The sequence below is a fragment of the Anguilla rostrata genome, chromosome 1 (assembly GCF_018555375.3).
Source record: "Anguilla rostrata isolate EN2019 chromosome 1, ASM1855537v3, whole genome shotgun sequence".
Classification (NCBI taxonomy): domain Eukaryota; kingdom Metazoa; phylum Chordata; class Actinopteri; order Anguilliformes; family Anguillidae; genus Anguilla; species Anguilla rostrata.
The window spans coordinates 74034850-74048845 of record NC_057933.1 but is presented as its reverse complement, the minus strand read 5'-3'; the positions used below and the strand labels follow the sequence as shown (position 1 = coordinate 74048845).

The window sequence follows — 13996 nt, the reverse complement described above, 5'->3', positions numbered from 1 at the left end:
GTGGTGTGTTCCAATGCATACAATGAGTTTCAGAGAATATTCTGTTTAATCAGTGGGCTTTAATCATTTGGAAAACATATTTTATATATACTGAATAGATTTGAACATGTGCAAAAATAACGCTGTAAACGTCTTCGGTAATAAGATCCACTTTTTTCATGCTCTTACAATAACAGACATGAAAAGTGAACACGATCAGTAAAACAGAGACATGACCAGTTAAAAAGGGTATTATATATATTTTTTACAGTGGCCACTGTGCATATCTACAAAATGTAACATTCTTGATCGAAGTCCAGTTTGTGAAAAAAAAAGAAATTCTGCTGATGCAATTTTTTGAAAATAGCTTACCAAATGGCGTGGCCCGGAGAAGGGCCTGATACAGGTGGACATAGTGTTGGGAAAGTATGCCAGATGTCGTAGACCATATTTCAACCGGAATATTCTGGAACACTTTAAATTGAATTGGATTGAAAGCCAAAAGAGTATCCAGTAAGGGAACGAGATAACTGAAAGCTGACCTTTGAGTCCAACCTAAATATTTTATCCATAATGGTAGGAGTATTCAAACAGGCTGTCATCTTTGATGAGTGTAAGGCTTGTACTTTATATTATTCTAGTCCCTGTCTCAGGAACCTGCAAATTTGGAGGGCTTAAGTTAAATAAGGATTTGTAAACTATGTTGCATTTTCATACTTCAGGAGCAGTACTTTAACAAGACCAGGTTAAAACCTAGTATATGGCTGGACCTAACAGTGTTTCCTCTAGGATTTTTTTCAGCAGCGGGGGAAAGTGTTTTGTTGTACCTGGGTGGTGCGCACGTGCCGCCTGCATCGGAGTGAATATCAATAGGTCATTTAAAAATATGAAATAAAATGACACGACTGCAAAACAAACATTAGAACATATTTATTATCTATTTTTTCATACATAATGCCTCTTTGACCCACTACTTACAGAGGGCACTGCATACTCAGTGGCAAAGTTTGCAGCCTGGCTGAGATCCATGGGTGGAACCTTGTCTTGTCTACCCATTTAGGGTCTCAGCCTGATAGCCTGTGCTTAGTCTTCATTTTCTCTCCTCTCTCCTGTCCTCCTCCACTCTCCTCTCCACTCATCTCTTTCTGCCCTCTCTCCTGCTTCACTCTGTTGTCCTGCTCCACTCGCCTCCACTACTCCTGCATGTGTACTTGTCTAATAAGGTTAAATTTGAGAATGAGTAACGTTAGATAATTCTTTCACATCAAATAGTTGAGTTGATCACACAACCAGTAAGAACATTAAAATATTGTAGTAGCCACCACTAACGTTACATATTTTAGACATAAGTAGAAGGCATTTCTTTCCCTTCAAAACTTCGGGGCATAGCTAAGAACTTTCCCTCTCTAGCTAAATAACGTTAGAGCGAGAGCGCATTATCGACCACCCGAGGGGCGGGACGTGTATCGACCACCTGAACCGCTAGTGTATTTACTTCGTAATTTATTAGAGAGAACTGGACATCATTACCTATTAAAATGTAAGTCCTGTAAAAATACACATAATACACTGTCTAAATGTGAAAAACCAACTTCATATATATACATTTAGTTATATTAATACAGCCTTATTTACTATATCAACTTTAAGACAAGCAACACGCTCGGAATTATCTCATCACGAACCTCTAAACCCAATGGCGCAGACGTAGCGTCATAATTGCAAACTGCTTTCCTAAAGGCTATTTTGCGTCCTGCGACTTGGGTTACAACAGTGAATATGTACGGATTCCTGGACGTGCCGATAGCGACCACCCTTTCTCATATTAACCTCAAATACGCAAGACAGGACACTTATACAGTATGCTAGCAAATTGATGTCAAGTTCCATTGATTTATATGGGGTGGTCGATACAGGTCCCCTTAGCAACCAAAAGCTAGCGCTGGGCCACCTCTGATTTGTTTGCTGGCACTGACAAAAATCGCGAAAGTACTGAAAAACTAACCACTGGACGATAACAAGGACATTTTTTCCTACATAACTAGGTACTGGTTGTTAGCGATATTTTGCCTATTTCATATATAGTTGCAAATCTGTTTACATAACCTAACGTTAGATGGAACATTATTTCACAATATATTATTAATATTAATAAGAATTAGTTGGCCATGAACATCAATTGAGAATACATTGCGAATGTTTATTTAAACTGTAAAATCTAACAATGTTATAGTTAAATCTATCTTTTTTCTTGTTCTCCGGTAGCGTAATCCTAGCCTTGTTTGTCACTCTGCCTGAGCCGAGGAGAAAATGCTGTAGCCTACTTGCGCTGTTGTTTATTTGGGTGTCATGACACACGTGATCTGTCCAACCAATGGTGTAACTTCTTCACTCAGTCACTCACTCAGTCACTCAGTCACAGACATTCGCGTTTGTAGGGCTGGCCCCCGGGCTGTTGCGGTCCAGCCAAAAAGGAACTCCCACCGAAAGAGGAATTGTCCTTTTCTGTAAAGGTGGCCCGATCAGTGTTGCATGCTTCCACAAGAGAGCGGTGTCGCTCCACAGGCAAACTGAAATGTGTTGCGAAGTGTACTTGTGGGAATGATAATTCCACATTTAAGCATTTGTGATGACCTACACGCAAGTAAGAGAGATTAAGGTTAACTCGCATGTTTTCCTTGTTTTCTTCTATAGCCCAGTCAGAAGACATCTGGTGTGAATTCCAGTCTACCTCACAGGCATTTAAACCCCTGGACCACGGAACAGCAAGAGAACTGCAAGTGCTTGCTGCATTTCTGTGGTCTTAGTAGTTTTAACCTATGGTTTGGACTCTGGCTGAGTACATGGTATTTGAACCTGTAAATAATGACTTTATTAGCTTCTCACCGCCCCAGAGTATCACAACCATTTAACAAGAGACTCTTGAGAAGGGCCTTGTCCACACTAGCCTTTGGTTCACTTGCCACTTTCTCTTGGGAATCCTGGGATTGAAAGCTGTTCATGGTGGACGCATCTTCCACTTGGTCAGCTTATCTTCAAAGCGGCAGCACTGGGTCACGTGCTTGAGTTCAGTTGCCTCTGACAACTAAAACAAAAGGGCGTTTAATTTATCGCTACAGTCCAGGTGAAACAGCAAACTGGCAGGTGGGAGCAAGGGCAGTGGCTTCACCATTAGCGTGTAATGGGGTAGGTCTGAGTGATGTCACAGTCCCGTAGAAGGTCCCGTGCTAAGTCATGTCCTTTAATTCTGCTTTGGATGCACAATATTCAATGAATTAAATATGTGTTGCACGTCACATGCTAGTTACACACATTTTGGGTAAAGGAAGCCTTGCACTCGCACAGATATTGTTACACACGTTGAACAAGAAGTTGCGTTCAATACAAGTGTGTCCCTCACAGTATAATGGTGCAATATGCCTGTGGTTTGGGAGCAGCCCCTCAGGGAAGACACTTATTTTAGTGATGTACAGAGTAATAAAGTAACAGTGATGTGAAGTCATATAAATACTATATTCCAATGAGGCACATTTGCCAATGACAATATTGATTGATAAAACTGTTATGGATCATTGTTTTAACGGGAGAAAAATGAATGCCATAGATATTACAGCACACTCTTTTTAAAATAGATTTTTTCCTAAATGTTTCCCAGTAATTTCTCATCCACCTGGGAGTGTGTGTATATATATATATATATATATATGAATATTTACGACATTCAAAACGCAGCAAATTTGAGAGCTGAACAAAGAACAGCTTGACGATCAGTTTATTTATTAGGCAGAAAAAGCACGCGCAGAACAACACTGAGGTGCTTCTGAAGCGCGAGCGCAAATCAAATGAAAGGAAGTGACACACCAAGGGTTTCTTTTTTTTTCACTTAACACATTGGGTGTCTCGTGTGGCCTCTGTCTGCCGCTAGCGATGCTGGCGCTAGACGTCGCAGTGAAAGTAAAGAAGTGTTTATTTCTCTCTGGGAAATCAGTCTCAGCAGGTAAGGCTGTCTGCTGCATACCTGCTGCACATCTCGACACAGACACGCGCCTATTTTCGCGCATCCACGGAGCTCGCGATTTTATTAAATCAATTAGAATGAATACGTAGCCTACTTTTAAAAAATGACGTTAAGTAGTTTTACTGCTTTCTTGTAATACCCAGTTCGGATAACCCAGTGCGGATATTGAGTGCGAATTATTTACATTGTTTTTTCTTTCTTTTTTTTAAATTTACGTTTTTGAGTTCTCGAATGAAAGAACTTGCTGAAAATGAATTAAAGGGCTGGAATTTTTCCCCCTTTTGTTGGGCCTTGCATTTCCAGTCCGTGAGGTGTGCGTTGTCCTACCACAGGTCACAAATGTGTTGCGTTGTCATTCAATACACGAGAGGGCGCCATTTTGTACAAAGTACAGCGATCTACCCGTGGCCTGTATACACACTACTGCACCTACTGTCACACCTGCACCCCTGAACCTGCCCACCTGCGCACTGCTAAAGAAATATTACCTCTCCTCATCTTAAGAACACTCTGCTCTTTGGGTTGTGTCAAAACAGTTTGGGAGGGTCCTGGGGGCCGTTTCACTGTGTGGTGGCGTACAGCCAGTCACGGCAGCGTCCTGGGTTTTCTGCTGTACCCTTCGAGAAGTTGTCTTCCTGTTGAGCACGCTCTGATCTCTCTCACAGGGTTGGCGTGGCCATGAACATTTTCGTTAGAAGTTGAACCTTTCACAGTCGCGCACACAGTGTTACACACTGGTTTGTGCCTACGTGTCTGACGATGGTGACCTGCTGACATTCCCGTCCTCAGCATCTGTGTGCCCTTCCCTGCTGCCTTGTTGCAGTCACACATTTTCCCATCATAACCATTGCCTGTTTTCCTCTGACCCTTTTTGTACCTACAGTCACAGGTGTAAAGAAGAATGTCAGTCACATCCAAAATGTCACGTCTGTAAACCAGTCGAGCATATATCTGGATGTCACACATTGGAATATGTGGCTGGCTTCAGGGCCAAAAATAATTTGTTACGGGTTTATGGCTCCAAGAGGAGAGTCTGACATTATTTACATTAGGTTAATCTGATGTTCTACTGTATCACAAAGAAAGGAAAGTTTTGGAAAAGTATACTACATTACTGGTACGCACAGACTTTCGCATTCGTGACAATTACTAAGAGGCAATATGGTAGACAACTTGTTCCAATTTGCCTCAATCCTTCACCTCAAAAAGGTGAAAGGCATGCTGAACTTGCAAATGAGGGTTCTTTTCCATCTGTCAATGTCACTCATGTTGTGGGAACTGCTTCCCTTGCACACATCCTGCCATCTTGCAGATAACCTTTAAACAACAACAGCTTCCATGAGACGTGTGCATGAGCAAAGTCCTTGACAGAGATGATTATTGCCGTATTTTTGACATGTGCGTAAATAAACCAGATATCATTCTTTGTCCATATCAAAGGGCTTTTCCACTGAAAGGACATTTCTCTCATCTCTGCAGATATGTCTCATTTATGATGCATCAGTCCATGTCTACTCAGGCCTCGGTTTTGTGTTAAAAAGCAGGCATTGGGGAAGTTGTCTGCCTTTTATCATTAAAGAAGTCAAAGTGGTCTTTGGTTCTATAAGAAGAACCATTTTCAGGCAGAAGAATTGACAGTTTGTACGAAGATCTCGATTTCCAATCGGTTTCTGGACAGCTTTCGTGGGCAAACAGTCACCTGTTGAGGTAAACAGAAAGAAAAATAATTTATTAGTCACTGTGTGCTCTACTTCCCCATACATACAGCGTGCTGTACCTGTTCAACCACCTGATTTACAGTCATTCTAGGAACAAGGCATGTAACGCTTCGGATGTCTAGGTTTTAAGTCATGGATGATTAAGAGGGAAAGTATACAAAGAGCCATAAGCAATGGCATCCCAACAATGCAGTGAACGGAGTTTGTGTTTCAGCAGTTGCGTGTCCTTTCACCCCATTGCACGCTGGGATAGGCTGCAGCACCCCCTACGACCGTGCTCAGGATAAGCGGGTATAGATAATGGACGGATGGTTGTGTGTCTCGTGGGGAAAGCAGGACCGATTTGGGTCGGTGTGGGTGGGGGCATTACCTTTCGTACCCGCGGTGCTGATGGACGGCCTGAGCCAGGATTTCGGAGGTGTGGTTCAGGCAGCGGCCCAGCTCGTCCAGCTTCTGCTCCATGGAGACGATGCGCTGCTCCAGCTCGTGGTACGAGCTGTTCCACTTGGCACTCAAGTCACACATGATCATCTGCATCTGAAAAGAAAAATGTGCCTTTTAGGAAGAGCAAGGCTGCCTCATTCGCCACGATTTATTGTATATATGTTTTACAATCTAGCTTTTTCCCTAGGTTTTCCTCAAAGAAAATTCAAAGGCTGGATTTTTTCCTTTTCTCCAAATTTGGAACGTCCGGTGGCATCTGAAGGCCTGTCCCATTGATGCAGAGGTGCCTGTCAGTTTAAAAGGCCATGCATGGCGTGATTCATGCTGCTTTTATCCATCGGAGCCGCGCGGTCATTCCATTGGAGAAGAAAACTTTACGTTCAGCTATAGAAGCAGGCATCCAGTTCATCAGTCGCACTTTTGTTACGGGATGGCAACTTATGCCCAGCAGACCTGAAACCCCCTTGCCTGGCTGTTGCTATGACAAAGTTATACTGCAGCTCTGCCAGCTAAAGTCAGCGTAGTCATGGTCAGGATTTCATGCGAGATCATAGGATGCGCCGATGCACGGAAAACAAACGCCTTCGCAGGATGCATCGCTCAGCAAGCCTGCTTAAAATATATTTTCTCTTGCAGTGAGTCATTCTGTACAGGGATGAAAAAAGAAAACGTGTTTTGGTATTTTACCTTTAGTACTGGGTGTTTTCGACCCTAGATTGGGTTTTCTTGTTGTTTATATCCAGCAGTTAACTGAACAATCAGGAATGTTGCCTGAATGTAAAATGCACACGGAAAAGTAGAGAGGAACTGAACTGCGTATAAGCCAAGTAATACAAATAATACAAAACCTCTATTGTTTAACACGAGTCATGTTTGGAATAACAAGTCATTTGTTTGATAAGCAAATATAATTACACAAAGTTCAATTAAGTGATATTTGTTCCTAAGCTGAAAAGCTTTGCCTGCTGTTGTATGATATACAGTGCCCTCAGAAATTTTTCAACAGATCTGCAACAAAGTCAAATGAAAATATTTTTGACTGCAATTTTCCTGCTCCTGTATGATTAACTCTCCATAACATCAAAATGAAATAAAGTATTTAGATATCTAAAGATTATTTAGTATATATAATCTTTAGATATCTAAATACTATTTGCAGTACTCGCACCTTTTGTATTAACAAGAAATTGGGGTACATGTATTCCACTTTCTTGAGATCACAATAAATATCTTAGCAAGGTCCACCTATGTTGATTTTGAATCCACCAATAGCATGATTGCAGAACTCATATCCCTATCTTTGTGAGGTCTCTCAACTGAAACAGCAGATGAGACCAGCCACACCCTGATGAAGACCGAGGAACTGCCCATGGAACTTTGAGATCAAGTTGCTAGGTGGCACAAAACAGCAGAAGGCTATGAAAATATTAGCAATATTAGCATTGAAACTTCCTGAGAAAAAAAAATGTGGCACATTTTTTTTTCACCTAGACATTACGAAGATCAGGCCACACTACCAACCTGAGGAACCTGACAAAAAGGGCAATTGTCAGGGAAGTGGCCCAGAGGCCGGCTACGATGCTGAGTTGCCTGAGTTCCTTGGGAAAAATGTCTAGAGATCAACAATCTCTTCAGCACATGAAAGATTTGGTCTCTTTGGTGAAATGGCTAGATGGAAGCCACTGCAGAGAAAAAGCCAACATTAAGTTATCCCTGGAGTTTTCCAAAAGCCTGAATGACCCTGAGACCTTTCGGAAGAAGATACTGTTCTCCAACGAGTCTAGGGCTCCTTGGCCCGAAAGCAAAGTACAATGTTTGGCACAAGCACAGCCCATCACCAAGGTAGCACAATCCATACCATGAAGCATGGCGTGGGTTTGCGTTTCAGCAGGAGACGAGCCATCAAGTGCAAGATGGATGGAACCAGTTACAGGGGAATGCTTGAGGAGAACCCCAAGACGTCTTGGGAACCAAGTTTCGGTTCCCAAGGGATGTGCATATAGGGGGAAGATTAATGTTCCAAAAGGACAATGGCCCAAGGCACACAGCAAAAAAATACAAAGCAATGTCTTTCAAACAAGAAGGTCAGTATTCTGGACTGGCCTGTCCCAAGCCCAGACTTAAACGCCATTGAAAATATATGGTATGGCCTGAAAATGTCTGTCCACTGAAGCCCTCCATCAAGCCTGGCAGAGTTGGAGCATGTCTGCATGGAGGAACGGGCAAAAATCCCAAAATCTAAATGCGCAAAGTTCACACAAACATAACAGAGAACACTCAAGAGCTGTGAATGCTGTCAAAGACCTATGTACATAGTATGGACTCCAGGCGACTGAATACCTTTGTAATTGAAAAATGTATTTTGTTCTTTAAAAAGCTGTTGGATAATTTTTTTGTGCATCATAAATGTGTTGGATTGATTGTGTTGGTGAAGGAAGGGGGGGGGGGGGTGTTTCAGTGCATTCAAATTTTAAGCCGTAATGGGACAGAATGTGAGGAAGGGGTAAGTACTTTCTAAAAGCACAGTGAATTGTCAGACATGGTGCAATTAATTCACGATCAAGAACAGTACGGAGACAAGATATATTCAGAAACATAATCCTTCCAACCCCTTTCCCTTCAGCTCAACACTGGACCAATAATTTTATTCACGTTCAGCGAAGGACCAGGGAAAAAAAGTGGGTGGAAACTTGTACAGGGGAGATTATTAGGTGCCAAGATTTAGACAATGCGCTTGTCATTTTGTAGCATGTCAGTTTGTAGCATGAGAATTTGCAAATGAAAATAAAGGAGTGCTCCAGAGAGGGGTAGGTGGGAGTGGAGACGCGTCAGTAAAATAAAGACGAACCCGAAGCACGGCAGGTGGTGCGCTGGCTTACTTTGGGCAGGTCCACCATTTCGCTGGCGTAGTCCCGAAGCTTCCTCTGGTTCAGCCGCAGGTGCCGAAACCTGTCGGAATGGAGGAGACGGAGACGCGTGAGCCACACCCTCGCCGAACCCCTCCCTGCCGTGCGCAAGAGCGGGAGCGCGTGGCAACGCGTGCTCTCATTAACTTTCTGGGAGGGATGCCAGCGACACGCCTCGTCATTGTGCACACCCCGAACTGCGACTGCGTTCTCCTGGGGAAGGGCATCTTCCAAATACGTAACGATTCAATGATGGCTACCAGCCATGTTATGGATTTAAAGTTGTGTGCACGTGAGGTCTATATTTCGTTTTTTTTTTTTTTTTTTAATCTAAAGCAAACCCCAAATGAGAAGGAGGAAGTAAGCATTAAAGAGGGGTGAAGGGGGCTCCAGCACAGTCTCCAGCCTACCAGAGTACCTGCAAGTCTACAAGAGTCCAGCACTGGTGCTGAAGCCAAAGAGCTAATATATAACAGTTAGCACCCGTGCTGGTGTTACGTAAGAAGTTTTTTTTGAAGTCCTTTATGATTTACAGTCAGAACAGTCAGAGTCAGGCTCTCCTGGAAAAGGTGCTGGAATAGTCTCCCCCCTGATGACTTTCCTCAGTATATTTTTAGAGGGTCCGGTAACTGTGCAACAGGAAGCCAGATCCCTCCGCCCTGATGCAGGCGAGCGGGCTGAGCGTTTCGAGAGGTCCCCGGCCGGCTGTGAGCCCTTGCTCTACTGCTCCGATTCACACGTTCACACATCTGCACTTCCTATTTTTCACAACTGTCAAGGAGTCCGTGCCAAAGGAGCATGACCTCTCCACACCCTGTCCCCATACAAAAACACTCTCTCCCTCTCTGTCCCCCCCCCCCCTTTCTCTCTCAGTGGGTTTATAATGGTACATGTATTCATTCTTATACGGTTTCCCTGTGTGAACCCCCCATTGAATTTTTCTTTTATTTAATTTTTTTTTTACAGTAGCATAATTTAATTTAATTTGTAAATAAGTAAATAAGATGCAAGAGACTACATACAAGGACATAGTGCAGTTAAATCAAACCTTTTGTGCTATGGCTTGCTTTACGAATGGGGGACTAGCTAGGAGTAGAACCATAGACGAGTTAGGATAAAGAGAAAATAAAAAACAGGACAGGACTAAGACACTGGCAGTGTTGTTCTGACTGTAACAGCAGGCTTGCGGATGGGCACTCTGCCTCTTTGATCTCAGTAACATCCTTTAGAGCAGGGGTCCCCTGTCCTAGTTCTGGAGAGCCATAGGGTCTGCTGGTTTTCGTTTTTTTTTTTACCAGAAAAATTTGCAACCAATTTAGACCCAAGGAACCAGTCGGTGGGGCAACTGGGTAACCAGCTGCTCTGAATGACCAGTTTAGTTCTAAGTAACAACAAAAGCTAGCACACCCAGAGGCTCCCCGTAAGTATTCTCTGAGTCTACCTAGTGTCTTTGCTTGGGACCAGTACATTTAACGCCTGTGCTAGTGTTTCATTTGATTGGTGTGAGAGTCCTTAGAAAATAAAACATAAATATGCAAAATATTTTTCCCATATTCCATGATTCGCCAGTGGGTTCACAAGCATGCCTGGGAACACAGCCATTGAACACAGGGAGTGGTAGGCACACAGGTAGTGTGGGCAGTACTGTGAATACACCACTTTAGAAGCAGGAGAGGGCAGTGGGCAACCAACCTGAGGTGAGCCAGAGATCAGCAGATACAAAACATACATACCCAGGTACAGGCAAATGCATATTTTAATTATCTGTGAGTGTTGCGCTTACTTAACTTTCAGCACTCACTCATGCTTGAAATATGTATTTCCCTGTATCTGAGTATATGGGTGGCAGAGCCTTTTTTGCATGGTTGATTCTTCAGTGCCACCTGGAATTCAAGCCACACCTCCAGGATTATAGTTAATAAACCCATTAATTTAGGAGGTATTTTGTAATTTGAAAGATGATACATTTTATTGTATTCTGTACAATCCTGAATACAGGTACATTCTGTCTTATATTCAATGGCATGCACACACGTGGCCTATTACCTTCTCACATGTCACTTTGGTGCATAAATTGCTACATGGTCATCTATTTATCAGAATTGGGTAATATTCCACAAACAAACTCACACACTCACACGCACATACTCTCACACACACACAGCACACACACTCTCTCTCTCTCACACACACACACACAGCACAGACTCTCTCTCTCTCACACACACACACTCTCTCACACACACAGCACACTCACACACACTCTCTCTCTCACACACACACACACACACACACAGCACACACGCTTTCTCTCACACTCACACACACACTCACACACTAACACACTCACATGCACACACTCACACACACATACCACACACACACAGCACAAACACACACACACACACAGCACACACACTCATACGCACTCTCACACACACACAGCACACACACACACTCACAAACACACACACACAGCACACACACTCTCTCACACACACACACTCTCACACACACACACACACTCACAAACACACAGCACACACACACTCTCACACTCACACACACACTCTCTCACACACACACACACTCACACTCTCACACACACACGCACTCACTCACACACACACACTCTCTCTCACACTCTCACAGACACACAGCACACACACACACTCACAAACACACACACACAGCATACACACACACACACACTCTCACACACACACAGCACACACTCACACACACACTCTCTCACACACACAGCACACACACTCACACACACACACACTCTCTTACATGCTCACACACACACAGCACACACCACACTCACAAACACACACACACAGCACACACACACTCTCACACTCTCTCTCACACACACACTCACACACACACACACACTCTCACACACACACACACACACACACACAACCACACACACACACACACACACACTCTTACAGGCTCACACACACACACACTCACAAACACACACACACACACACACACACTCTCTCTCACACACACACACACACTCTCTCTCACACACACACACACACACACTCACAGCACGCTGCACTCACTTGCGGATGGCCTCCAGCAGGCTCCTCTGCTGTTGCCGGTGCTCGCCGCGGCTCTGCTTCCTGCAGTTGACGCGGTGCATGAGCCAGCACTCCCTCAGCACGTTGGCCGCAGCATGACGGAGCTGCAGCACAGACAGCGCAGCGTGCATTAACCAATCGGCCTTGGACCTGCTGGCCTTGCATGCGCACGGTGCAGCATGCACAACAGTACAGTGCGTCTAAGCACTTTCCCGCACGTGCAAACACTTACCAGCCTTTTCTGGAAAACATGCACTGCAATCAGGAACATGGCATTAATGTTTTCTAGAAGAAGATGGAAAGTGGTTGCAAATGTAACTCTGGGGAAAGTGCTTGCTTAGAAACACTTTTTCCAACCACTTGAAATGGAGCAAAAAAAAGTGTCATGAACAATCATTGTGTTTTGGTGCTAATTAAAGCTTTACTTTTGGAAAGTTTTTCAGTTTATGAAGTCATTGAAAGAAACGCTTTAAATAGCACCAAAGCGTAATAATTGTCCATGATGCATTTTTTGGCTCCAATTCCAGTGAAATGTGTTGGAATCAATACCTTTTGCACTAAAAGAATTCATTTGAAAATGGATGCAAATGTTCAACATTAAAAAGTAAAAAAATGGAACGTGAAGTAGAGTAATGTGGCGTAGAGTAACAATTTCACCACAAACACAGAGCACGAACATTGCCAACATCAAGCTATATATGGGTCAGAACAACTATATGGGTCATAATAATGTCCCACATTTCCTGTTTTCATCCCAGCATTGCTCTGGTTCCAAATGAGGATGCCATTAAGACAGCCATAGCCCGGTTGCCCCCCTCCTCAGTGATGTCATCTTCACTATTAATAAGAAGATTATTATTAGTCGGCCTCCAGGAGACTTGTCCAGATGTCTTCCCCTGTTCCCGCCAGTGTAAATCAGAGACGGAGACAGACAGCAGTGGAGCGGCTGGGGAGGGGGAGGGGAAAGGGGGGAGGAGGAGGAGGAGGAGGAGGAGGAGGGGGGGACGGCGGACACACAAGGATGCTCCCCGCGGCAGGATGTGACCATCGCCGGCAGCCTTCACCCTCCAGCGAAAGGCCCCGGCGGTCGTCAGGGAGAGGTTTTGGAAACTGCTGCGCCACAGGCACCTGCTGTCCCCGCAGTTTCTCGCCCGGCCATTTTGTGTCTGCTGACCGCAGCGGGTCGCTGCCTGACCATCGCGTCTGTAACACAGAGGCCGCTCGACCGCTTTGAGTCGGGAATACTCGGCGGGAACGGCGATAAGATAAGACCGCTGCGTGTGATTGCCCTCTCGCTCGGTGAGAGAGAGGCCTGCCTTCGGCAGTGCCACGCGAGCGTCTTCTTCTATTTTCATGAATGGAAAATGTGATAGCATCTTCCGCCATGCACGTTTATTTTCAGTGCTCTCCTCCTTCCTCCCGATAAGCAAACAGATGGATCCTGTTGGAGCGCACAACACAGTGTGCCCCCGAAACCTCCTCCCTCACGGCAACATGTGCGCGCACACACACACACACACACACACACACGCACACATGCACGCACGCACACATCAACGCGTTCAGTTTCCTTTCTGACCCAACTCCCTTCTGGACAGAAACAAGTCCTCTTCCTGACACAGACACTATTGTTTCCTCTTTCTGACGCCTTTGTGAGGCTATAAAGAGATGTGCCAGCACCAAGCCCCCCTCCCCCCTCAACCAACTATCCCAGCCCTTTTCCCACACTACCATGCCCTCTGGAATGCCCTATTTAAGCGAAAAATAATATTATAAAAAGACGCCCGACCATGGCACGCGTGCCACGCGGAAAACATGACCGTTTCCAGC

General features: G+C 44.4%; 1 protein-coding gene across 4 annotated transcripts in view; it reads right to left on the bottom strand.

The window, feature by feature from the left end:
- Window positions 1-894: 894 nt before the first annotated feature.
- kcnn4 (potassium intermediate/small conductance calcium-activated channel, subfamily N, member 4) overlaps window positions 895-13996 on the bottom strand; it is a 33572-nt gene continuing 20470 nt past the window's right edge. For 3 of the 4 annotated variants that reach the window (XM_064300386.1, XM_064300410.1, XM_064300403.1), the window contains exons 6-9: window positions 12149-12270; window positions 9039-9108; window positions 6086-6252; window positions 895-5696 (exon numbers count right to left, since the gene is read on the bottom strand). In XM_064300386.1, coding sequence (XP_064156456.1) covers window positions 5693-5696; window positions 6086-6252; window positions 9039-9108; window positions 12149-12270 — 363 coding nt within the window. In that variant the 3' untranslated portion in view covers window positions 895-5692. The remainder of the gene's footprint in view (window positions 5697-6085; window positions 6253-9038; window positions 9109-12148; window positions 12271-13996) is intronic. The other variant, XM_064300395.1, reaches the window with a different exon arrangement.